Source organism: Zea mays, chromosome 9 (assembly GCF_902167145.1).
Source record: "Zea mays cultivar B73 chromosome 9, Zm-B73-REFERENCE-NAM-5.0, whole genome shotgun sequence".
Lineage (NCBI taxonomy): Eukaryota > Viridiplantae > Streptophyta > Magnoliopsida > Poales > Poaceae > Zea > Zea mays.
This window is the reverse complement of record NC_050104.1, coordinates 105991335-106018923: the sequence shown is the minus strand read 5'-3', so window position 1 is coordinate 106018923 and position 27589 is coordinate 105991335. Positions and strand designations below refer to the sequence as shown.

The 27589-nt window shown below is 43.7% G+C and overlaps 2 protein-coding genes and 1 long non-coding RNA gene across 3 annotated transcripts; 2 read left to right on the top strand and 1 right to left on the bottom strand.

Moving 5' to 3' along the window:
- Positions 1-478: 478 nt before the first annotated feature.
- LOC100278487 (uncharacterized) lies at positions 479-1027 on the bottom strand. Its single transcript, NR_157163.1, has 2 exons — positions 892-1027; positions 479-825 (listed from the first exon to the last, which is right to left on the bottom strand). It is a non-coding gene; the product is annotated as an uncharacterized lncRNA (long non-coding RNA).
- A 256-nt stretch (positions 1028-1283) lies between these two features.
- LOC100275684 (uncharacterized) lies at positions 1284-2454 on the top strand. The gene has a single exon (NM_001149712.2). It carries the CDS (start codon positions 1385-1387, stop codon positions 2333-2335), a length of 951 nt encoding a protein of 316 aa, NP_001143184.2. The 5' UTR covers positions 1284-1384; the 3' UTR covers positions 2336-2454.
- Positions 2455-7920: 5466 nt separating this feature from the next.
- On the top strand, positions 7921-8879 carry LOC100273268 (uncharacterized). The gene has a single exon (NM_001147709.1). The coding sequence runs from the start codon at positions 8201-8203 to the stop codon at positions 8807-8809; it is 609 nt and encodes a 202-aa protein (NP_001141181.1). The 5' UTR covers positions 7921-8200; the 3' UTR covers positions 8810-8879.
- The last annotated feature ends 18710 nt before the right edge of the window (positions 8880-27589 follow it).

Below are 27589 nucleotides of genomic sequence, written 5' to 3'. Positions count from 1 at the left end.
CTTCATTTTCGGATACGCTATAATATCGAAGATTCATGAGCGGTAGCTTCGGTATCACGTATAAACAGGTTTTGCCGAAGGTGTTTCTTCCTGCAGGACCTTCGGCGACGAAGCATGGTCACAACACACCACATTATTTTTTATGAAGTGATTCCTCAAATACCCTCTAAAGGATTATTCTGTCTTCTACAATACACTCTAAAAGATTTTGTCAACTATATCTTCTTTATCTCAGCAACATTCCCTAAAATGAGTTCTCTATATCTACATTTTTACCAAATTTCACAACATACACCTTTTCTAAAAAATCGTTCGTATATCGTGAAATTAAAATATGCTACAGAATATATATTCATTTTATGGTGAAATTACTCTTCTTCATATTTAGCCAAATAAGCTACCAGACATTTGTATTGTAAATATTTTCCTTATCGGACACGCAAACAAAAAACATCCATGTGCAGTCGAAATTGAATTATGGACGGATGAAAATAATTACATTATGTAATCGAATTTAGTAATCTTTCTTTCTGAAGAAATTGCTATCTAAGTATGTTTTGTAAAAGAAATTCTTATTGGACAAAAAAAAAACATAGTTGATCTCTCTATTTTGCTTTAGAGACATTTCGTCGAACAGGGGAGCTGCTGTCTTGATATCGGTTGCCGAGCGGCATGGCTCGTCGGAGAGAGAGCGCAGGAGTACGTTCGCCGGAGAAGGAGCGCAGGAGGAAGGTCGCTGCCCTGCGCACGGCGGTGGCCAGCGTCGAACGTCGCGGAGTTGGTGGCGAAGCTGCGTCGGCTCGGCGACTCCACGTCTTCTTCTACCTTCGGTTGCGCGGGAGTGAACAGAAGGACGCGCGCCGAGTGAAACAGTGTATTGCGATCGCTTACCAGTCCCCCAGGTTTGCTGGACGAGAAATTTTAGCGAACGATTTAGCGGATTTTGTTGTAGTCACATCGGACGTCTATGTCCTCTATATTTAGACTACATAATCATTTACAGTTCTTGTTGGAGACAGCCTGAGATGGACTTCTTCCGCACTACAGCTACAGAGAAATGCTCCGTAGAATATAAAATTTTTCCAAACCCCGTCATAACTCATAAGTCATAAGCGCGTTCAGATTTCAGAAATAACGGCTACGCGACGCGTACGCAACATAGGCTATATCAATGTGCTAACTGCTGACTCTTCTCACAACGGCCGGCGACTTTTTCTATTCGGGTGGCAATTCGGCATCAACATTTTTCTATAAGATTGCTGTTGTCCAAACATGCTTCTTCACTCAACCATGCCCTTAAAGGTCATCATCTTCTATTCGACCTCAGCTTGTCTGTCTCTCTAGTTAGCTAGCTAGCGCGAGCTTCAAGCCTCCACCTCCAGCCATGGCAACCGGGCAAATAAGCTCGACCCCACCATCGTTCTTCAATTTCCTCAAAGAAGGCCTGCTCCTCCCGAGCCACAACCGGAGGCTCTTCGCGGCTGTCTTCACAGTTATCGCCGCCTCCACCTGTCTACTCCTCGTCGGCAACGACCTCGTCGTCCAGCCCCTCGCAGTCGAGCTTAATCTCGACACAAAGGCGCTCAACAGCACCGATTTCCGTAGCCCGGACTTACTTCCACTCATCCGGAAGACCCAAGCTGACACCAGGGCTCTCTTGCTCACCAGCACAGCCTATTTTCTGTTTGGCGCCGTCATCAGATCAGCCATCCAGATCGTCGTCTTCTTTGCCGCCGTCTCGACATATTCCGGTGAGCTGCACACCTTCGGGTCGCTCCTCGGCAGAGTCAAGGCGCAGGTGAAAGGCCCCGTGCTTACGTTCGCCTTCGTCTGCGCACTGGAGATCACCTACGTCGCGCTCCTTGTCGCCATGTCTACTCTGGTCATGGTCCTCATGATCAAGAAATACTACGGTTTGTTCTTCGTGGGGTCGCTGCTCCTCCTGCCTCTCTTCGTCTTCCTCGTGTACTTCTCCTTCCTCTGCTCCATGAGTGTCGTCGTGGCAGTGGCCGAGCCCGGCTGCTACGGCGCTGGTGCTCTTGGGAGGGCGTGGCGGCTGCTGAAGGGGAAGCGCAGACGGGTCATGCTTTTCATTTCTGTCACTGGCGTGCTCGCCGCAGCCTTGACCCCTATGTACACTCTGGCCAAGAGACGCGAGCTTACTAACATGGCAGCAGGGTTGCTCCTGGAGTTTCTGTACGTCATCTTGATGTCCGCCTTGCAGCTGTTTGCGACCTGCACCATGGCCGCGTTCTACTACGAGTGCAAGGGGAGCACCGAGGCATCGGCGGCGGAGTACGTCAAGGTTTCTACCAAGGAGCAAATTGCTGCTTGATTATTAATGCATACGATCTGTTAATATCGGTCGATGTTACCCTGTTTTCTCCAATTCATTTCAGTTTTCGTGGATGTGAATATGTGATTTGATAAAAGGAATAAGTGCAGTTTGCTTAATTTTCTGGTGGGGTAAAGGTCATTACTATACTGTCTATACAAAAGACTACTTCCTCCATCTACATGTGTCTTAGGTTTGTCCTAAGTTAATCACTATCAACTTTGACCAGTTATACCGGATGTCTTATAAAATTTTACAACATAAAATTTAAGTTACTAGATTTATCATGACTTGAACTATCATAATATATAATTCTTTTAGTTTAAAATAATTTAATTTTGTATATATTGTTGGTCAAAGTTCAAAAAATCTGACTTTTGGTGTGGTTCCAATATCGACTCCGCATGCAGCTTCGGCACGAGAGCCAGAAGAGCCACACGAAATGATTTAGGCGTGGAGAAACACTTATACAAAAAATGGCTCAGCGCCATCGTTCGTGCATTGCTAACTTCTACTATCTCTTTAGGCCCATCCTATCTTGAAAGCAATGTTCAAATCCATAGCACAGTAAGATCCATGTCCACACTATGGGCATGAAATCCTGACATCTAATGTTAGTAGCACAATAAAAGCCATTGAATTGGCTCAATCATCTAAGACTAATTGCAAAATTGTGTTAGGATAAAATAGAATATATGTTAAATTGAGTATAAGAAAAGATTAATACTACTTATAGTCACAACATGGAACCCTAAGGCTGAAAAATTGGCACAAATGGTGTAGCTCTAGGAAGGAATCCAAGTGCCTAGGGAGAAAGTGGGAGGGACCCAATATGACTTATCATGAAAACACAAGTTATGTTTCTCATAGTACTCATAAATCATTTTCATAATAAGTAACATTTTCCCACAAGACTAATAGGCAACCATCAATTTGGTTAACCTATCATGATACTTACTAAATATTGACACATCATGGTAACCAATCTAACTAGAAAGTAACTATATATTTATTTAAATAATCTACACTAATCACAATCACGATGTTGATATATAGATGTTTCTTTCACTTAACATCATGCTTATAGGTAGGTTAAAAACACCATACACTAGGAAATTTGTTGTGTTCTCACTTCCATTTAGTAAGCTCAATACTAGACTGATTCACATAGGATATTTATGTCATAAATTTATTGTGACGTGTATTATTAATATAAACAAATCACCATTTTTATCTTAAAATATTGAAGATTGGCGATTGGCAATTCATGTATGTGATAGGCATTGTAAACAGAGTAGCAATTTATCTGTTTAACGTCACTTTTAACCTCTTTCTAAATATCAGAATATAAAAAACCAATGGAGAATGTAGGTTCGATGACTCACTTATAGTTGAAAGATAGGATTTGGGTGGTGGCTCTCCTTGGGCTGACGACGGTAAGGATATGAACCAAGGGGATGGGGATGACCTGACAGGGATGGCCCACAATAGATGGGGATGGGGACGAGAACAATGCATGACAAACCATGGGAACAACGTTGTTGATAGTAAAAGTATCACAAGTTAATACATTCAAATTAGCATCAACAACCTTGGAATAAAATAAAGATAAACATATGAAGTGTATATTTTATCAATGACAAGTTTTGCATTTATATGGAGTATTGCAGATCTTAGCAAAATGCAGAAGGTGGGTTAGCGGGACCATAGTAAGTGGGTCAACCAACCACCCCTATGAGCCCATAAGTTTCACATAGCCCCCATGATCCATGCAACACACTCCTAAGTTGTTCTCAACCCTTCGATGCCAAGTGTGCTTCTTAATAATGGATCAAGTTGAAGTCGCATGAATTAAAGGGCCCATACTTCATCAACTCAATGTGCCAACATGGAAATTGCAACATGGAAATGTTGTCCTATAGAACATCTTTAAGGAATGACCCGTATGAGCCAGACTACTAGTCATAGGCTATGGGTTTTTGGTGAACTCTAGAAGCTCATGAAAGGTCAACAAGTATGACTCATATGCTTCAAATTGAGGGAATGCATTTGGCGGTCTAGTACTAGCAAAAAACTATGGTAAAACCGATCCACACAAAACTGTGAATTCAAGGTATAATCTATTGGTCAGTTATATGTGTATAACCTTTGTTTTAGATGGATGTTCAACTTAACGGTCTCCATAAACCACTAGTATATCAAACAATAGAGAAACTGGAAGTATTTCACTTATGTCTTAGAGTTAGGTGGGGATTGCTGTAATATGGTGTTGTTATATAACAATATTGTGTCTAATTAACTCCAAGGCCCATGTGAAATACTAAGAGTCACTAAGAACTTAATCCCATATTTCTAATTGGAAGAGAGGTTAATCAACTTAAATAGTGGGGTGTGTGGTCTAGTGGCCATATATTGAGAAGTTGGCTATTGGGAAGGCATAGACGCGCGCGCGTCAAGCAAAGCCGAGGCATGGCGTGGCATGGTGAGGTGTGGTGAGGATTAACACGACTTGTGGGTAAAGATGTGCAACCTCTATAGAGTTTGAAACCGAAATATCAGTCATGCTCATGATCAAGAGCAGCTCGGATCTTCATATGATTAAATTATGGAATTAAAATAAATTAGACATGCATTTTATATTGGTATTGCATTTATGATTATTTATTTAATTGTGATGATATATACTCTTATTAACTACTAATAAAATTTTGACCAACAAAATTAAAAGCTAAACGACTCAACCTTAGCTACACTTTTTCCTACACACTTGTTGGGTACCATGGGTTTACTCTATCGATAGGGGAAAAATATCGGAGGTTGGCGATAAACAGGATTATCAGGTTTATCGGATTTCTATCAGCGATAAGTAATTTTTTCGGCACGAATTTGGAAAAAAAATGCCAGTTTATCTAGAATATCATGTTGATTATATCTAGACATTTAACAAAATAAAACAACACATTAGCACATTCATAATTCGCACATTCATAGTCATTCATAGTTCACACATTCATAGTTCACACATTCATAGTTCACAGTTTCACACATTCATATATAGTCCATTCATAGTTCACACATTAGCACATTATATAGTATAGCATACAAGCACATGAATCAAAAGTCCAAAATAAGGCAAAGACGACATGTGCTGAAAATATGACAATGAAATCGTCCATAGTCCTTGGAGAGGCTTTGATCACTTGTCACTGTGACTGTTGACATGTTTATAGTCAGTCGCTAAATTGTAATTCGATGTTCATATACAAAGACCAGATGTTTGTCTAACCTTATAAAGTTCCTTCACAGGAACTTTCTTTAGCCTTGTTGATCTTGGACAAAGTGGAGGATTTGGAGCTGCTTGCTCATGCATAGCACCTACAAACATAAATACAAGTCTCAGCATGTTTTCTATCTACCTTATGTAATTCAATATGTTATAGTTCAATCTAAATGGAAAATCCACTCACCATCCCTTGATCCATCACCACTAGCTCCAACTTCACATGCTCCACCACCACTAGGTCCTCTAAATTCCCATTCGTCACCAAACTCATCACCTACTTTGAGACCATAAAAGATTACAATAGTCATATGTTGTTAAAATTATCAAAGAACTTGAAAGTTCATTCCTCACATAGAATACCTGTGCCATCATCTGAACTGCTATCACATAATTCAACATTTATTGGGCTACCTTCTGAAGAATCTGACTCAACATCGTCCTCAATTTCTTCCTCAATCAAACACCCAGACGTGCAGGAGCCAGAAGGCCGTAAGGAGAGAGGTCAACGGCTCGACGCTGCTGTGGACGCCGACGCCGAGGAGGTCGGGGAAGAGGCCCTTGCAAAGCTGGAGGCCTGGGTTGGGGCGGGAGCAGGGGCCACAACAAGGAGCACTAGGTGGAGATCAACACTTGGGAGTTGGGGGACCAGCTGTGCGGCATGGAGACGGCAGCCGCACGGTGTACCCTGGGGCAGTCGCCGGCAGAGGCTCCACCTTAGTCGGCGGTGGCACCGAAGGCGAAGGTTCCAGCGAGAGCGCGTCACGCAGAGCCTGCCGCGCCGTGTGGATGTCGGTCTGCACCGCACCTACCCTGGCGCCGCACGTGCTAGTTGTCCCCTTCCCCGCACAGGGCTACGCGCTGCCGCTCCTCGATTTCGCTGGCCTGCTCGCCGCGTGGGGCCTCCGCCTCACCGTCGTCACCTCGCCCGCCAACCTCCCGCTGCTCTCGCCACTCCTCGCGGCGCACCCCGGCGCCGGGGCCGAGCTCGCTTCTTCTTGACGGAGGGCACGAGCAGGACGCCAGGACGGCGGCGGCCTCGATGTCGGGTGGGAACTGGGAAGAGATGTGAATGTGATTGGTGGCTGCAATGAAATGGCTGTAGAAAACCTAGCTCACGTCGGACGCCACACGTTTGATTTGGGCCCAAATTCAAAATGGGCCAAAAAATTTTGCAGGTATGTAAAAAAATCGGGGCCCAGCGATAAACAGGAAAATCGTATTTATCGGATACGTTATCGGCGATAAAGTTTTCCCTCATGCCATAAGTATACTCACCTTGCTGAGTTTGTCGCTCGGAATCAGGTGAATCAGATGAAGACTACTACAAAGAGTTTGATGAGCTTTAGGATGTCGTCACTCCGGTCAACCCGTCTATGACTCATTAGCGGGAACGTCACTATCGTCATTTAGATTATTTTATTTAGTTGTTTTTTAAAGACATTATACTTATATAATAAAGTTTGTGACACTGGTTTCTATACACTTAGTCATCATATGTGTGAAATTTTATCTTGGCACACATATAAGATGCATTTGAATTTGTCCTCAAATCCGAGTTGTGCCATAAATTATGCATAAATTTTCCAAAACAAATATAAGATAGTCATAAAGTTAATTACCTTTTTGAAGAAAAAAAACTCTTTTAATCATATCAAGGTCAAAACCAACCCGCTTGTATTTGTAAAATTTTCAAACTCCAAGAACTCCAACAATGGTGGTACTTCGGGCTGGAAACTAATTATAGGGGAATGAAGCAAGGTATATAGAATCAGGGAAGCAGGCTACCACAGAAATAGATTTGTTCCTATCGAAATAGTTCTCCGCTGGTGGTTATAACATATATATATATGGGCTCTATGCTCGCACGCCTGGTATTTTTAGTGAAAGAAGAAACCGAAACAATTTCTATATATACTTTTGTCAACTCATTCGACCCAGCGCTTGAAGCAGCAGATGCATGCGTTATCCATAGTCCACAGCCAGTTCCACACGCTACCGGTTTGGCACTTTGGCTTCGTTGGCCGGCCTGACCATCGACCAAGCTTTCCAAGTCGTTAGTGGGAGGAGACCGATGACAGCGACATCTATTACCATAATTCAGCCAACAAGACCCGGAGTCTACGCCCACCGCGCACCATGCATTGTGTAATCCATCTACAAGATGTCTAAATCTTATCCCTTTGACTGATCCTCAGCACTACTACGCCATGGCCACCAAAGCAGGCTCCTCACTGTCGCCATGCATCAGGCTCGTGGAGGAATCCCTGCTCCTCCCGACGCAAGACGCCGGCCTCTTCGCAAAGGCCTTCGTGCTCATCTTCGCCCACACCTTCCTCTTCATCGCGGTCGCCGTCCACTTCGCTCACCCACTCGCCACGGACATCCTCGCCGACATCAAAGCACAAAGGAGCAGCAGCAGGACCACTACCACTACCGGCGCCGCGAGCTCAAACCACTCCAAGGAGCTTGCGTTGCTAGCGATCTACCTCTGCTACCTCGCGAGCAAACTCGCCACCCAGCTCGTCACCGCCCTCGCCACCGCCACGACCTACTCCGGCGAGCGCCTCACGCGTAAGGTGGTCATGGAGAGGATCGCCGGAGGCGGCGGCCTTCTCGGCACGGCTGCCGTCGCCGGCGTGCTGGAGCTGTCGTTCACGGCTCTACTCGCGGCGCTACTCGTATCCACGTGGACCTACGCTGACGACTCGATCGTAAAGTCTGTGTGTGGCTACTCGATGTTCTCGGTGGCGCTTCTCGTCTACATCTACCTCGCCACGGTGATCCCGGTCAGCGTCGGCGTGTCGGCGGTGGACAGAGGCTGCCACGGCGTCTGGGCGCTCCGCCGGGCGTGGCGGCTCTTGAGAGCAAGGGGGAAGGAGGCTGCCGTGCTCGTGTTCGTCGTCAACATCCTGCCTGCTTTCATCTACCCAGCCCCCGTGTACGCGTTCTCGTACATGTACCCGGCGGACGAGTACTCCCTCTACTACGGACAGGACATGGCGGTCAGGTTTTCTCTCCACGGCCCGGCGATGTGGAGGCAGTGGAGCCAGGGCGTGTGCTGGTTCATGGGCGTAGTTTTCGGATCTGGTCTTCCCTCGGTTGGTGCGCAGCTGTTCTCCATGGTGGCAGCCACGGTGTTCTGCTGCCTCTCCATAGAAACCAACGATGATGCAGCGCGCGCAGTAGTATAAAACTGCTTGACAATTTTGTATTAATTGTCGATCACACCTAAGCTAGTCAAAATTTACCTACTTTAATTTTCGTCATGTTGTGGCCAAGACTTTATCGTTGTTTTATACGAGAGAGAGTTTTACAATGTTTCTCTCCCCAAAGTGTGTGTAGGGACTTAATGTGTTACTGTAGCTACTACAAAAGAGCTATGCAATCTAGGTTTCAAGCCTAACAACTAAATTTAAAAGGTAGAGCACACAACTAAAGTACACAAATAAATGCAAAAGTTTAAATACGATAGAGATACAAACTCATAAGGATGACCACGAGAGCTTCCTGTTATTCTCGTTGGAGCCACTCACAAGCATGACCACATGAGGGCCAAACTCCGGTTCGGGCAACTCTTTTCAACAAAGCAAAAAGGAAGAACATTTCAACTTTCCAGGCCTTGAGAAACAACCGTTGGATCCAATTATGCTCTCCCTATGATGGTGCAGAAGAATTCAAGGAATTGCTCGGCCTTTGGCAGGCCATCAATAGTACACACGAGCTCAACGATTTAGAAGACTCCATTTCTTGGAGATGGACAGATGATGGTGAGTACAGTGCAAGCAACGCTTATAAGATCCAATTTACAGCAAATTATTGCACAATGAAAATTGACCCCATTTGGAAAGCAAAAACTGAACCTAAGTGTCGTTTTTTTGCGTGGACTCTTTTGCATAATAAAGTGTTGACTGCTGATAATCTTCAGAAAAGACATTGGCAATGCAACCCAGTTTGCTGTCTTTGTAACTCAGCATTAGAGACGGTAACCCATTTATGCAAAGATTGCCCTTTCAGTAGAGAGGTGTGGAGCCAAATATTGATATGGGGAAACTGTTCTTTTCTGGGAGGAAACCAGACAACAGAGTCGTTATATGATTGGTGGAGGAATCTAAGAGGTCTTTGTAATAGGCAATCTAGGAAAAAATTTGATGGGCTTATGATCTACTTTTGGTGGAGCTTATGGTTAGAAAGAAACAACAGGATCTTCAGAAATCAGCAGAAGAACTCAGATCAGGTCGCTTATTTAGTGAGAGAGCTTGTTGGCGCTCTAGTGTAGTGGCTTAGGATTTGTAGTCTCAGTAGTCAGTCGAGTTTTGCTCTTCTGCTTTCTCCCCCCCCCCCCCCTTTTCTCTTGTTCGTCTTCGTGAGTGTCTTGTAAGTGTTTGTCTCCTTCTCTAATATATTGGACCGGCAAATCTTTTGCCCGTCCCTTTCAAAAAAAAATAAGTGGGTATTTGGTGTTCCCTCTCATGGATGCTCTCATTTGTCTTCACTATTGAGTTTTCGGACAAAACTCAACATGTCTCATTCCCTCCAGTACACGGTGGCGGACACAAAAATACAGTTGGTGTGATCTTACAAGACTACAAGCCCATCCGATACAATTAATACAATCGTGCGTGTAAGAACCAAGTGGTAAGAGGTGTTCTAACCTCACTCAAACACTAGGCCTAAACTTAGAGCAAGCATTATAATAGCGATCTAATTAACCTGAGTACTTCACAAAGCTCCTATGTTAATCATTGAGTGACCTTTGAGCAATTGAGTGTATAGAGCTACTAGAAATTAACCTTAACTCTCTTTTGATGCTCCTCAACTCCCACACCACACACACCTCAAATGGTTGGTTTGATGGTATATAAAGCTCCCAAGTCCAAAACTAGACGTTAGAAATGATACAGAAATTCTGCACACTCAGCAGACATGTCCGGTGCAATCACCGACCACGTTTGGTGTGCCCACATCAGCTAACCATTAGAAGTAGACATTGTCGACCGTTTGAGTTAGGGCATCCAGTGTTTTGAATGGAGTTGCACCAGAGACGTCTGATGCATTATAGCCCCCTCTAGTCATGCTGCAACTCTCTTTGAGTACACTATCCAGTGGGGTATGTAGTGTTTGTAATACCCACTTTGTAAGAAAAGTCTAAAAAGAGAAACTATATCACTTTATAGCCATATGTGTTATACATGTTTATCGTTTCATGCGAACACCATATACAGCAGACAAATAAATGACAAAAGACACCTAAAAATAAATCGTGCATCATGCTGAGTTTTTATATGATTGTGCATTAAATCAAACAATAAGGATAATAATAGTAAGGTAATATTACTAGAAGTTGGATTAAAACCCTAAATAGAAAACTAGGGTTGAAAATAAGAAAAGAAAAAGAAAGTATATAAAATATAAAGAAAATTCATACATTTCCCAAATTGGTATTTCTTAAGTTCACAATATAATTCGAGGACAAAGTATGCACAAGGTTTGAATTTAAAATTTGAATTCAAATTGAAGTTGGGGATAAAGAAAAATAGAAATGAAAAAGAAAAGAAAGGAAAATGGGAAAAACACTGCTTGGGCCAAATCACCATACTCGGGCCCATTTCTCCTGCGCGGCCGAGTAAACCTTCAGAGTCCGGCAGCCCACCAGCGTCATACCTCTCTTTACTGACATGTGGGCCCGCTTGACGATCACCCATGCGCGCGCGTGGCTTTCCTCCTTACTCTGCCTGTGGGACCCTGTGGTCAGCCCTGACCTTATCTCAAGTTCGCTCTGGTTTCTGTTACCGGCTCTCGCTCACACCGCACGCCGCCGGACTTCGTCAAACAGCCGCCTGATTCGGCCGCAACTGTTGCGCTGACGCAAGCTCCCCATCCGCGACCGCTAGGATCCTGAAGCCTCGTCGTGCCTTCAACCTTGCGATCACCAATGGCGCGGAACCCGCGCGGAAGCATCAACCTTGCCGCAATCTGCGTGTGCCTCTCACCAGCCCCAGCTACTATCTCGCGTCCTATAAGATTCGGCCAGCGCCTCTCGTCCTAGGAATGAGAACCCTGGGCGCCGCCATTGCTGTGTGCTCCTTGCCGCGCAGAGAGGTGAGGTCGGAGGGGGAGAGTCGGGAGCCGCCATGTTGGTCGAGCGCTTTCACCATCGTCGCGGGCTCTCTGTCGGGTCAAGGAGACTCGCCTAAACCTTGTGGATGCTCCCATGGCGTCGGCGGGCGGTTGGGGCCACTGGCTCAGACGGAATCGCTCGCCGGAGTCCGTGGTGGCGCGCTGGGCCGCTACCGCTGTGGCCGGTGATCTCCACGCCTCGACTTCCGGTAAGAAAAACTCTGTCGCGTTCGCATTGTCGTACACTACGCGATTGTTTGATCGGTACTGGGGATTGAGCTATGTGGCCGGGGCACATTGCTCGTCGGCGATGCTCCGGTTGCCCTCTGTTTGTCGCAACTGGGAGGTGGGAGACGGGCCATTGGCCGTTGATTCCGTAGCAAGCGGTTAAGATTAGATGATGGGCAGACCGTTGATCCAGGGATGTGGGGTGGAGAATCGATCTGGCGAACCCTTTCGCGCGTGCAAGTCTGGGCCATGGATCCATGATCCGAGGGCCACAGTCGTTCGCCATTTCCTTTAAGTGGTGGCGTGATCTGGGCTGTTGCTTTGTGATCCTGCGGCCCAGGGCGTGAGATACTCATTCAGCCGAGACCAATTTGCAAAAGAGCCCTCCGCTTTAGGAGTAATAAACCCGCAGTCCACTTAGGGGAGTTCTGTGTCTGCGTAGAACTTATGGTTTAGCCCCTGTACTCTTCGCTATTTGATGCCCAATCCAATAAGTATTTAAAATCAGGAATTAATATCAGAAATTAGTTTTAATGCATAAATAAATTGCAGAAACTTGTTTAATTCATAGAAAATGCATATGAACTCCAAATTGATCCATTCCAGTTCCTAAATTTTTATAATATTATTGTCTACCCAATAGTACCACTGTTGTTGCATGAAATACACATTAAAATTTATCTAGTACTTAATCATGTATTAAATACACAAAACCTTGGAAAATTCATAACTTAAAATCTATAACTCCAAAATTAATGATTCCAGTTCCTGTGATCTTAGTTTAATGCCTAGATTATTACTGTGTATTTTATTTACATGTTTGTTGTGATGTTAATTTTTGCTATACCATGTATGTATTGTATTGATGCGAGTAGACGAGCAAGCCACTGTGGATTCTGAGGTTCAGCTGGTAGGGATAGCTGAGCAGGAGCTCATTGAAGGCAAGTTGTGCCCTTGATCACTTCTTTTACCCATTCATGTTCTTATTAATCATAATGATCTGCATAGGTTAATTTTGATGGGACCCAATAGGTTACCCTAGATTTTGACTATCTTTATACCTTGTTTCACCACTAGTTTTACTACTAATTTTTTTGGGTAGTATATGCTATCGCTTTATGTGGATTTGGGTATAAAGATATTTATCACTTATTGTTATATACTTTTTATTATCTGTTTATTATTATTATTCATGATAAGATCATTATGTTAATGGGAACATGGAGAACCACCCGGGAAAACAGTGCTACCACAAGGGTTTAATGGGACGCCCTTGGCTGATTAACTAGGAAAGCTAGTGGAGGGCTACCTTACCTGAAAGGGGCAAGGGCAGTAGGGGAGTGGTCAGTGTAGGGAGGTCCTTGGGTTGATTTTGCTGCGATGGCAGTCAGGCAAGAACCCTGCACTGGAGCTTCCTATAAACTGTAGCGGGTAGTCTGAAGCTAGTGGAACTTTGTAAAGGCCTCGTAGTGGTACCCTGCCTCGCTTCCTTGGTAGAGGTGTATGGAGTCTGATCAACGCCGTGGCAAATGGGTAACACGACTTGTGGGTAAAGATGTGCAACCTCTGCAGAGTGTAAAACTGGTATACTAGCCGTGCTCACGGTCATGAGCGGCTCGGACACTCACATGATTAAATTATGGAACTTAAACTTAACCTGTCATTTCATTGCATTTGGGATTATTTTACTATTATTTTTACTTATTATTATTATGGTTTGGTATTTACTTACACATAGTAACTGCTAATAAAATTTTGACCAACTTATAAAAGCAATGCTCAGCTTCAGCCTCTATTTCATTGATCAGCCTTACACTTCATGAACTCCCACCTTTGGTGAGTTCATGCCACATTATTCCCCACGACTTGTTGAGCTATGAACGTATGTGAGCTCACTCTTGCTGTCTCACACCCCCCATAGGAGAAGAACATGTGGTTCAGGAGGAGCCACAAGGCGAGGAGTTTGATCTGATCTAGGTGGCGTTTCTCAGTTGACATCTGCACCGACGATCCTTAGTTCGTTTTATATTTATTATTTTATTTTGTAATAAGTCTTCCGCTATGTAATAAATACTCTGATGTTTTATGACATTTATCTCTATACACTCTGTTATTGTATATGTTGTCTTCTTGGCGCATGTATGAGATGCACCCGGCTTTGTCCCTTAAAACCGGGTGTGACAGAAGTGGTATCAGAGGAAATGTTGACTGTAGGACGAAACCTAGATAGAAATGGACAAACCATTACCTACTTATCTTACTCTGATTCATTCTCTACTTATCTTATCTTGATCCTATCTCACCTTCTACTGTTTAACTCTGATCATTCTTACCTTTTCTACTCTGAGACAAGATGAGTTTCACACCTTGGAATCCTACATTTATGACATTCTTAAGAGATAGGGAACCTAAGACGAAATTAAAACAATTTTCTCTATTTAAAAATGTTGGTTGATTGTTATGATGATAAATGACTGATTTGCTTCTTTGATTGATTGAAATATTATAGATGGACATTTTAGCATGTACCACCATAAGGTAATGAAATAGCTTTAGTAGGTAAAACATCAATCTGCTTAGCTAATAAATTCCCCGCAGTAACATTCCTCGTAATTACTCGCCTTGTCTACAATTCTTCCTTTCTTACCCTGTATTTCTAACCCAGATGGGATACCCCTATAGTGTTAGAAGAGGGCACTATAGACGTGATCCTTGGTATGTCATGGTTAAGAAAGGCAAAGGCAGTTTATACACTGTGCTAAAGGAACCATAGAACTCACCAGTTCCAAAGGAGAAAGATTTGAAGTTGGAATTGCAGTAATTACTGCCACCAGACTAGCGGCATTCTTAGTAGATGAGAAGTTTGTTGGTGACAACATCCGTGCGGATTGGGGATTTTCCGGATGTCTTTCCAGAGGAGTTACCAGGAATGCCACTAGATAGGGAAGTTGAGTTTGTTATTGATCTCTTACCTGGAACTGCTCCTATTTCTAAGCGGCCGTACAGGATGTCTGTAGAAGAATTAAAGGAACTTAAGAAGCAGTTAACTAAGTTACAGGAGGCAGGGTTCATCCGAGTTCCTCACCTTGGGGAGCACCGGTTTTGTTTGTACAGAAGAAGGATGGATCTCAGCGGATGTGTGTGGACTATAGATCACTTAATGATGTCACTGTGAAGAACAAGTATCCATTACCCCGTATTGAGGATTTGTTTGATCAGATGAGAGGAGCCAGGGTGTTCTCGAAGATTGATCTCCGATCGGGATACCATCAGATATTCCTAAGACGACTTTCTCGACTCGATATGGATTATACGAGTTCACTGTTATGTCATTTGGATTAACCAATGCACCAGCTTATTTCATGAATTTGATGAATAATGTGTTTATGGAGTATTTGGACAGATTCGTCGTGGTGTTCATCGACGATATTCTTATCTATTCTAGGAGTGAAAGTGATCATGAACAACATCTAAGGTTGGTGCTACAAAAGCTGCGAGATAATCAACTCTATGCCAAATTCAGTAAGTGCGAGTTTTGGATTGACAAGGTGCCATTCCTTGGACATATTATTTCTAATGGAGGAATAGCAGTGGATCCTGCTAAAGTGAAGGAGATAATGGAATGGAGCGTGCCCACTACCGTGACTGAGATTCAGAGTTTCTTGGGGCTTGCAGGATATTATCGGAGATTTATTGAGGGATTCTCTAAGATTGCCAAGCCTATGACATCGCTTCTGGAGAAAGGAAGAGAATTTAAGTGGGATGAGAAATGTCAAGAGAGCTTTGATCAATTGAAGGAGAGATTGATGTCACCTCCAGTGTTGGTTATGCCAGACTTACAGAAAGGATTTGATATTTATTGTGATGCATGTGGCCAAGGATTGGGATGTGTGCTCATGCAGGAAGGACATGTGATCGCCTATGCGTCTCGTTAGTTGCGGAAACATGAATTGAACTACCCCACTCATGATTTAGAGCTGGCAGCAGTTGTGCATGCACTGAAGATTTGGAGACACTACATTATGGGAACTAAGTGTCAAGTGTACACAGATCATAAGAGTTTGAAGTATATATTCGCTCAGAAGGATCTCAACCTTAGGCAACGCCGTTGGTTGGAGCTCATTAAGGATTATGATTTGGAGATTCACTATCATCCGGGCAAGGAAAATTTGGTTGCAGATGCCTTGAGTCGGAAAGAGCATGTTCACTCCGCTTTTGTTGTCCAGCTACCCGATGAATTAGCAAAAGACTTTGAGAGACTCAACCTAGGAATTGTTACTCACACTGAAGGAGTCACCATTGAGTTGGAACCTACCTTGGAGCAAGAGATTCGTAAAGGTCAGGTTGGTGATGCTAAAATTCAAGAGATTAAGGATCTTATTACGGAAGGTCGAGTTCCGGAATTCACGGAGGATGAGCAAGGTACTATATGGTTCAAGGATCGGATATGTGTTCCAGAGATTGATAGCCTCCGTGAGACTATATTGAAAGAAGCTCATGATTCTGATTACTCAATCCACCCTGGTAGCACTAAGATGTATCAGGATTTGAAGCAAAAGTATTGGTGGTATGGACTGAAAATAGATGTTGCTGCTCTTGTGGCTAAGTGTGATGTGTGTCAAAGAGTTAAGGCCGAACATCAAAGACCAGCTGGATTATTGCACCCATTGAAGATACCCGAGTGGAAATGGGAAGAAATTGGTATGGATTTCATTGTTGGACTACCCCACACTCCAGCAGGATATGACTCTATTTGGGTGATTGTGGATAGATTGACAAAGGTGGCTCATTTCATACCTGTGAGGACTAATTACACGGGAGCCAAGCTAGCAGAATTGTATATGACTCGGATAGTTTGTCTACATGGAGTGCCTAAGAAGATCGTGTCTGATTGAGGATCACAGTTTACTTCTCGGTTTTGGAAGAAGTTGCATGAGAGCTTGGATACAAAGTTGAATTTTAGTTCAGCCTACCATCCTCAGACTGATGGGCAGACAGAGAGGACTAATCAAGTGCTGGAGGATATGTTAAGAGCGTGTGCTCTTAAGCATGGTGGAAGTTGGGATAAGAGCTTGCCATATGCGGAGTTCTCTTATAATAATAGCTACCAGGCCAGTTTGAAGATGTCATCGTTCGAGACTCTGTATGGCAGGAAATGCAAGACTCCTCTATATTGGGATCAGACTGGAGAAAGACAGTTCTTTGGACCTGAACTTATACAAGAGGCAGAAGAACAAGTGCGAATCATAAGAGAGAATTTGAGAATTGCGCAATCAAGGCAGAAGAGCTATGCTGATACCCGGAGAAGACTACTGGAGTTTAAGGAGGGTGATCACGTGTATCTGAAGGTGTCACCGATCCGGGGTATGAGGAGGTTTAAAGTTAAGGAAAATTGTCCCCTCGCTTCATTGGACCTTTCTTGATCTTAAAGCGAGTGGGAGAAGTTGCATATCAACTGAAGTTACTCGATCATCTGTCAGACGTACATGATGTGTTCCATGTGTCTCAGGTAAAGAAGTGCCTCAGGGTACCTGAGGAGCAACTACCAATGGAAGACCTCAGTGTGCAAGATGATCTGACTTATGCTGAGTATCCCATCAAGATTTTGGACACTTTGACTCGAGTTACAAGAAATAAGGTGATAAAAATGTGCAAGGTACAATGGAGTCACCATGGAGAGGATGAAGCTACTTGGGAAAGAGAAGAAGAGCTTAGCATAGACTTCCCCTACCTTTTCCCTAGATCTTCTTAAATCTCGAGGACGAGATTATTTTTAAGGGGGGTAGGATTTGTAATACCCACTTTGTAAGAAAAGTCTAAAAAGAGAAACTATATCACTTTATAGCCATATGTGTTATACATGTTTATCGTTTCATGCGAACACCATATACAGCAGACAAATAAATGACAAAAGACACCTAAAAATAAATCGTGCATCATGCTGAGTTTTTATATGATTGTGCATTAAATCAAACAATAAGGATAATAATAGTAAGGTAATATTACTAGAAGTTGGATTAAAACCCTAAATAGAAAACTAGGGTTGAAAATAAGAAAAGAAAAAGAAAGTATATAAAATATAAAGAAAATTCATACATTTCCCAAATTGGTATTTCTTAAGTTCACAATATAATTCGAGGACAAAGTATGCACAAGGTTTGAATTTAAAATTTGAATTCAAATTGAAGTTGGGGATAAAGAAAAATAGAAATGAAAAAGAAAAGAAAGGAAAATGGGAAAAACACTGCTTGGGCCAAATCACCATACTCGGGCCCATTTCTCCTGCGCGACCGAGTAAACCTTCAGAGTCCGGCAGCCCACCAGCGTCATACCTCTCTTTACTGACATGTGGGCCCGCTTGACGATCACCCATGCGCGCGCGTGGCTTTCCTCCTTACTCTGCCTGTGGGACCCTGTGGTCAGCCCTGACCTTATCTCAAGTTCGCTCTGGTTTCTGTTACCGGCTCTCACTCACACCGCACGCCGCCGGACTTCGTCAAACAGCCGCCTGATTTGGCCGCAACTGTTGCGCTGACGCAAGCTCCCCATCCGCGACCGCTAGGATCCTGAAGCCTCGTCGTGCCTTCAACCTTGCGATCACCAATGGCGCGGAACCCGCGCGGAAGCAACAACCTTGCCGCAATCTGCGTGTGCCTCTCACCAGCCCCAGCTACTATCTCGCGTCCTATAAGATTCGGCCAGCGCCTCTCGTCCTAGGAATGAGAACCCTGGGCGCCGCCATTGCTGTGTGCTCCTTGCCGCGCAGACAGGTGAGGTCGGAGGGGGAGAGTCGGGAGCCGCCATGTTGGTCGAGCGCTTTCACCATCGTCGCGGGCTCTCTGTCGGGTCAACGAGACTCGCCTAAACCTTGTGGATGCTCCCATGGCGTCGGCGGGCGGTTGGGGCCACTGGCTCAGACGGAATCGCTCGCCGGAGTCCGTGGTGGCGCGCTGGGCCGCTACCGCTGTGGCCGGTGATCTCCACGCCTCGACTTCCGGTAAGAAAAACTCTGTCGCGTTCGCATTGTCGTACACTACGCGATTGTTTGATCGGTACTGGGGATTGAGCTATGTGGCCGGGGCACATTGCTCGTCGGCGATGCTCCGGTTGCCCTCTGTTTGTCGCAACCGGGAGGTGGGAGACGGGCCATTGGCCGTTGATTCCGTAGCAAGCGGTTAAGATTAGATGATGGGCAGACCGTTGATCCAGGGATGTGGGGTGGAGAATCGATCTGGCGAACCCTTTCGCGCGTGCAAGTCTGGGCCATGGATCCATGATCCGAGGGTCACAGTCGTTCGCCATTTCCTTTAAGTGGTGGCGTGATCTGGGCTGTTGCTTTGTGATCCTGCGGCCCAGGGCGTGAGATACCCATTCAGCCGAGACCAATTTGCAAAAGAGCCCTCCGCTTTAGGAGTAATAAACCCGCAGTCCACTTAGGGGAGTTCTGTGTCTGCGTAGAACTTATGGTTTAGCCCCTGTACTCTTCGCTATTTGATGCCCAATCCAATAAGTATTTAAAATCAGGAATTAATATCATAAATTAGTTTTAATGCATAAATAAATTGCAGAAACTTGTTTAATTCATAGAAAATGCATATGAACTCCAAATTGATCCATTCCAGTTCCTAAATTTTTATAATATTATTGTCTACCCAATAGTACCACTGTTGTTGCATGAAATACACATTAAAATTTATCTAGTACTTAATCATGTATTAAATACACAAAACCTTGGAAAATTCATAACTTAAAATCTATAACTCCAAAATTAATGATTCCAGTTCCTGTGATCTTAGTTTAATGACTAGATTATTACTGTGTATTTTATTTACATGTTTGTTGTGATGTTAATTTTTGCTATACCATGTATGTATTGTATTGATGCGAGTAGACGAGCAAGCCACTGTGGATTCTGAGGTTCAGCTGGTAGGGATAGCTGAGCAGGAGCTCATTGAAGGCAAGTTGTGCCCTTGATCACTTCTTTTACCCATTCATGTTCTTATTAATCATAATGATCTGCATAGGTTAATTTTGATGGGACCCAATAGGTTACCCTAGATTTTGACTATCTTTATACCTTGTTTCACCACTGGTTTTACTACTAATTTTTTTGGGTAGTATATGCTATCGCTTTATGTGGATTTGGGTATAAAGATATTTATCACTTATTGTTATATACTTTTTATTATCTGTTTATTATTATTATTCATGATAAGATCATTATGTTAATGGGAACATGGAGAACCACCCGGGAAAACAGTGCTACCACAAGGGTTTAATAGGACGCCCTTGGCTGATTAACTAGGAAAGCTAGTGGAGGGCTACCTTACCTGAAAGGGGCAAGGGCAGTAGGGGAGTGGTCAGTGTAGGGAGGTCCTTGGGTTGATTTTGCTGCGATGGCAGTCAGGCAAGAACCCTGCACTGGAGCTTCCTATAAACTATAGCGGGTAGTCTGAAGCTAGTGGAACTTTGTAAAGGCCTCGTAGTGGTACCCTGCCTCGCTTCCTTGGTAGAGGTGTATGGAGTCTGATCAACTCCGTGGCAAATGGGTAACACGACTTGTGGGTAAAGATGCGCAACCTCTGCAGAGTGTAAAACTGGTATACTAGCCGTGCTCACGGTCATGAGCGGCTCGGACACTCACATGATTAAATTATGGAACTTAAACTTAACCTGTCATTTCATTGCATTTGGGATTATTTTACTATTATTTTTACTTATTATTATTATGGTTTGGTATTTACTTACACATAGTAACTGCTAATAAAATTTTGACCAACTTATAAAAGCAATGCTCAGCTTCAGCCTCTATTTCATTGATCAGCCTTACACTTCATGAACTCCCACCTTTGGTGAGTTCATGCCACATTATTCCCCACGACTTGTTGAGCTATGAACGTATGTGAGCTCACTCTTGCTGTCTCACACCCCCCCATAGGAGAAGAACATGTGGTTCAGGAGGAGCCACAAGGCGAGGAGTTTGATCTGATCTAGGTGGCGTTTCTCAGTTGACATCTGCGCCGACGATCCTTAGTTCGTTTTATATTTATTATTTTATTTTGTAATAAGTCTTCCGCTATGTAATAAATACTCTGATGTTTTATGACATTTATCTCTATACACTCTGTTATTGTATATGTTGTCTTCTTGGCGCATGTATGAGATGCACCCGGCTTTGTCCCTTAAAACCGGGTGTGACAGTGTTACACCAGGCATGTACGGTGCCTTATGGACTTCCTAAAACGCATTGCAATCTTCTCTAAGTGCCATATCTAGTGCGATGTCTAGTGAACACCTGTGTGTCTGTGTACTCTATTGCATTAACCTTGCTTAGTACAATATTGCTTGTATCTAGTGTTACATCATGTGCTTCTCAGGACACATCTAGTGTTGTTGAGTACTCTATTTTTTCATTTTTGCATGTCTTTAGTTGTGCTTCTTCCATCTTATGCCTAAGACACTTGCATGTGCTTGGAGGTCTTCAATTATGTTTCATTGTCTTGCTTGAGGTTTTGATCTTCTGGATCACCACTTTACCTTCATCCAAATCAACTCTGCATCCTTTGAAATATATCCAAAAACACTAGCAAATAATATTAGTCCAAACTTAACTATCAATGAACCTTTGGTATCCATACATTGGTATGGGTTTCTTCATGGGCAGAATGTATACTAGTGAGTATGGGTATGGTTGGGTGGTACCTAATGAGCATACACTCGTTGCCATCCCTAGGCGTAAGATACTATCGGTCGCACGAGAGGCTCTACAGCGAGTCGGGCATGAGCCTATTCCATGAAGGTTGTGTTGGGATAGGACGAGCCAACGATCAAGGTCCCACTGAAAGTTGCGCTCTCCACAATGAGGCACCATGTGAGCTCTACATGGCTAAGAACATATCTGAAGTGGAGGTGGGGGCTTCAGCCCCCTGCATCCATGCAACTCCATTAGAGAAAGGGGTGGGTGGTAGAGGAAAAGAAAGGATGAACAAGAATAAGAGAGAAAAATGAGCTCCACTCTATTGGAGAAAGAGGTGGAGGGTAGAGGAGAAGGAAGGTGGAAGAAAAAGAAAGAAAATGAGTCCTACTAGCTTGTGTTGCCTCCGCTATTGGTAATTAGAAAATCAGCCTCCTCTTCGATGCATTACTGATCTACCACTATACATGGCGGCGTGTGAGCTCGCACCAGTGGTTGCACGCGGGGAGGGAATGAAGCCACGCGCGAGAACGCATTCGAGAGGCAACAAGGATGGGAGAGGAGAAGAGGGCACATGGGAACTGAGCATTGGGATAGAAGCGATGGATCCATCCCAAACGGTTTTGTATTTCTTCCTGTCTTTTCACCTCGATACTCACAAAGACATCATTTCTTGGAGGCCCTAGGGATGGAATCATGGAATGGGGTTGAGGCTAGGTCTAGGAGGAGATCGTTGAAGGAGAATGAGCTAACCAAGTAATGTATTTTGAATCTCCCCACCCTAGAATAAAAGGAAGAAGAGCTACACCAAGGTGTAGAAGGTGTAGAAAATGGAGAAGGTGTAGAAGAGGAGTCTGCTAATGACAAGTTGGAGGTGGAGGAGACGGTTCGCACCTCGAGAAGGTTGGAGTGGAGTGGGTGCTGATGTAGCCCATCTCTTTTCACCTATAGTTTTATCAATGAGTGTGCAACTATGGATCCTCATGTGTATTTAGTTTCCCTTAGTATGTGTTTGGTTAGTAGAATATATGTGATCAAATGAATCTATCCAATATTTTTAGGATGGGACCATCTCAACTCTTACTTGGTTAGAAGGATTGGCCTATATGGGACGGATAATTGTTTTCTACCCAGTAATCGCTATTAGCCAAGGCAAAAACGGATGTGGAATCAAGCTTCTTGTGCGATCATTGTACAGTCAAACAATCAAAAGTCTTTTTAAACAAGAGATAAATGTAGTTTATTATTTATTTTATCAATATATCAAATTTTAAGTTCTAATCCACCCTATGTCAAGAGATATAAATAATAGAAAATTATATCCAATATGAATCATTAAAAAATAATAGAGATTTCTCTTTTTCATATCTCCTAACATAGAATGAATTAGATATCGATAAAGTAAACAAGGAAGTTAAGATTTTTTTATGACTTTTGGTAGTTTAATTGCATGATGATTATATAGGAAGTTTGATTGAACATCAGTTTTTTTCATTGGTCAATGAGCCTCCATACACTAACGGTGTTTTTAATGTGTAGAAAACTGATATCTATCTCATGTTGGCATATCAATTTTAACAAAACAAGAATTAACTTCGACTGTCCCATACTTTAAAACTGAATAGGAGTTTGAGACTATATCCCATCGTAAAACCCACAGATAGATTCATGTGGTCTGCAGACCAAATACAAACTTAGTGTCTTGGTAAGAAGGCATTGTTGGTCCTTGTTCTCAAATGCTATACATCAAGAACAAAGCAACACAATTGTTAATGGTTAAAGACCTTCGTCCTTCGAAGCATTATCTCCTTTGGGATATAATGATCTTCAGACGAAGGTCATGAAGGACATACCTTCATCATCTCAACAAACAAATATAAACGAAAGTACATGAAATATAAAAGAATACAAATAATGATGATATATCAGTAAATTATTTGTATTATCATTTTATAAGCATGAATAAATATTCACAATATTTACATTACATTGATACCTTCGGCTTGCCCGAAGGTGAAAAAGCGAGAGTGACGCAAGAGCGATTACGATCTAGCGTGAACAGTACAAGGGTACTCTTCATCTATTTATAGGCACGGGACGCGGCCCGGGCAAAATTACATCCATGTCCCTGATAACTAATTATAATCATAATGCGAACTATCAAGGACTGTATAGTCTTTTCCTCTTTAAGTTGGTATCGTCCTTCGCCTTTATCAAAATACCAAGCCGATGCTCTCTCAGTCGTAGCTTCGGCTTTTGTCCACATCATCTTCGGCTTATGTCTTCATATCGCACCTGCCTTTGTACTATCTTGCCGAAGGTGTTTTTGCCTTGAGGACCTTCGGCGGAGAAGAAGACCCCCAACAGTAGCCCCTTCGCAGTGCTAGATCGTTTTTCATAACGAGCTCGATCCGCAAAAAACATGAAGGCTTCAGAATGTCGAAGGTCCGAAAAACACCTTCCCTAAGCTCGTTGCCGAGAAACGATTATAATATTCCGGACGATGGACGGTCCACCGCTCAGTCAGTGCGAGCAGTATGGCGGTTCGCCTTCTCCCCCTACAGCACTATATAAACAGACGGGTTGGTGAGGAGTTACCACATCATTCATTACCATTGCACTGTTGTGCTATTAAAATTTTTAACCATAGTCGAAGCTCTTTGTATTGCATTTTTTAGCAAATGCTTCATCACTGGAGATTAGCTTCGTCTTAGAAAGAAAATATAAACACAAATGGCTAGAGTTTGATCCACTGCTAGGGTGTCTCGTGAGGGGGACGAGGTCAAAGCTGTCGAAACAGCGCCCATATCAGAAGTAATGAAGCGATGAGGTCTAGTTGTGCCAGGGGAAGTTACTGACGAAGGTACTTCCAATGCCGAAGCTGTACAAACTATGATTGAGGGTGAGAGTGATAATGAAAGCGAAGAGGATAACATCATTCTGAACCCAGCAAAGCCTAGTCATCTTGAATTTGGAAAATCCACTGTAACAGAAGATGACATGACTATGATGAAAAAACTGGGCTATTTCGGGGAATCCGAGAGCAAGCTTGTTCGATTTGCTAGGGAGGAGATAACTCGTTAGCCAAGGGAGGACGAAGTTATCGTCTTTAAGAGCTTTGAAATATATCTTCATCAGCTAACCCCCAATGCTATTGTTAGACTTAGCGTCTTCATATGGGCTCTCCGAAGCCAAGGAATGGATGCTAATGCCGAAGCTTTTTGCCGGGTGCACGAGCTGCACTACCAGACGAAGGCTAGAACATATGGTCTTCACAAGAACTTTGGTTGCTATAATTTTGCATATCAGAAAGATACGAAGGCCCCGATTATTGGCTATCGCAGCAAGTGGCCAACCGGGTGAACTAATGAATGGTTTTACATGAAAGCTGATGAGAAGAAGAGGGAAAAACTAATGAGCATGGTAATGAGTCCCTTGAAGCTGAACTTCGGCATGACTCGACCCTTGTGCAACATGCAGTTAGGGGGCCCTTGCCAATTGGCTGAAGTAGAATTTAGAGTGGTGGATGGTGAGAGCACCTAGAGGGGGGTGAATAGGTGATCCTGTGAAACTTGAAACTTAATCCACAAAAACTTGATTAGGCGTTAGCACAATAATGCCAAGTGGCTAGAGAGGAGTCTCAACAAAACACAATAACCACAAGAGATCAATCACAGAGATGCCACAGTGGTTTATCCCGTGGTTCGGCTAAGACCAACGCTTGCCTACTCCACGTTGTGGCGTCCCAATGGACGAGGGTTGCAATCAACCCCTCTCAAGCGGTCCAAAGACCCACTTGAATACCACGGTGTTTTGCTTGCTTTACTATATCCCGTTTGCGAGGAATCTCCACACTTTGGAGCCTCTCGCCCTTACACTTTGATGATCACAAAGAAGCACGAAGGGAGGGATGAGCAACACACTCAAGACAAGAAATCACAACAACACCACGCACACAAGTCGCAACAAGAGCTCACAACACAACTCAATGAGTTCACAACTCAACTAGAGCTCTAATTGCTATTGCAAGGAATCAAAAGCGCGGAATTGATGTCTTAGTGCTTAGGAATGCTTAGAGAATGCTTGGTGTGCTCCTCCATGCGCCTAGGGGTCCCTTTTATAGCCCCAAGGCAGCTAGGAGCCGTTGAGAGCATTCCAGGAAGGCATTTCTTGCCTTCTGTCGCCTGGCGCACCGGACAGTCCGGTGCACCACCGGACACTGTCCGGTGCGGATCTCTTTCCTTATTTGGCGAAGCCGACCGTTGGTGCCTTGGAGCCGTTGGCGCACCAGACACTGTCCGGTGCACACCGGACAGTCTGGTGCCCCCTTCTAGCCGTTGGCTCGGCCACGCGTCGCGCCCGGATTAAGCGGCCGACCGTTGGCCCGACGACCGTTGGCTCACCGGACACTGTCCGGTGCACACCGGACAGTCCGGTGAATTATAGCCGTACGCCGTTAATTTTTCCCGAGAGCAGCAAGTTCGCCTGAGCCAGTCTGACGCACCGGACACTGTCCGGTGCACCACCAGACAGTCCGGTGCACCCAAACAGAGCTGGCTTTGGCTGAACAAGGTCATCTCTTCTCCAATTCAATTTCTCCTGTTTCCAGCACTTAGACACAATAGATTAGTCTCTAAAACAATGTACTAAGTCTGAGAAACATACCTTTATACTTGATTTGTACTTTGTCCACCATTTGACACTTAGGCACTTGTGTTGGACACTAAATCACCAAAACACTTAGAAATGGCCCAAGGGCACATTTCCCTTTCAATCTCCCCCTTTTTGGTGATTTATGCCAACACAACATAAAGCAAGTAGAACAAGTACAAAATCAATTCAAATAAGAACTCAAATTTGCTTTGAATCAAATTTGGCATATATGGATCATTCTTTGCCACCACTTGGTTTGTTTTTGCAAATCAACCTCAAATTCCTATCTCTAAGTCAAAAACACTTGTTGAGACATAACAAGAGTTGTTCCAAGAGAAATTGATCAAAGATTTCAAAAACTCCCCCTTTTTCCCATAATTAAGCCTTCTCCCCACAAGAGACCAACTTTTGACAATAAGAGACAAACAAGATTATTTTGACAAACAAAAACTCTAACTCTACTAACTCTACTTTTTCAAAAGTCTCAAGTGGTAGCTGATCCATTTATTGCTTTGGCCTTATTTTCTCCCCCTTTGGCATCAAGCACCAAAACAGGATCAATTTTGGCCCTTTAACCCCATTGCCTCACCAAAATCTTCAACTAAGAGTAAAAAGGCAATAAGAGTACTAAGATGAACTTGGAAGAAGTTACTCTTTCATCGGAGCGCAGTGGAAGTCTTGCATGGTCCAAGTCCACCTTTTCCCTTTCAAACCACCTTTGAGACTAAATTAAGCAAACTCAAGCACATAGTTAGTCTCAAAAGGTCAAGTTGTAGCACATCTCCCCCTAAATGTGTGCATCACTTGCAAATGGACTTGTAAGGTCCGGGGAGTGCTTGTACAACTTGAGCACCATAAGTAAACAACAAAATGCATAAGGAACATGATCAAAGGCATAAACACATGTATGCTATAAATCAATCCAAGTTCCGCGAATCTAAGACATTTAGCTCACTACGCAACTTGCAAAAGGTCTGCTCATCTAAAGGCTTGGTAAAGATATCGGCTAGCTGGTTCTCGGAGCTAACATGAAACACTTCGATATCTCCCTTTTGCTGGTGGTCTCTCAAAAAGTGATGTCGGATGTCTATGTGCTTTGTGCGGCTGTGTTCAACAGGATTATCCACCATGCGGATAGCACTCTCATTATCACATAGAAGTGGGACTTTGCTCACATTGTAGCCAAAGTCCCTGAGGGTTTGCCTCATCCAAAGTAGTTGCGCACAACACTGTCCTGCGGTAACGTACTCGGCCTCAGCGGTGGATAGGGCAACTGAAG

Excerpts from the sequence above, each read along its gene's own strand:
- LOC100275684 (NM_001149712.2), top strand. The coding sequence starts at position 1,385 with ATGGCAACCGGGCAAATAAGCTCGACCCCACCATCGTTCTTCAATTTC.
- LOC100273268 (NM_001147709.1), top strand. The coding sequence starts at position 8,201 with ATGGAGAGGATCGCCGGAGGCGGCGGCCTTCTCGGCACGGCTGCCGTC.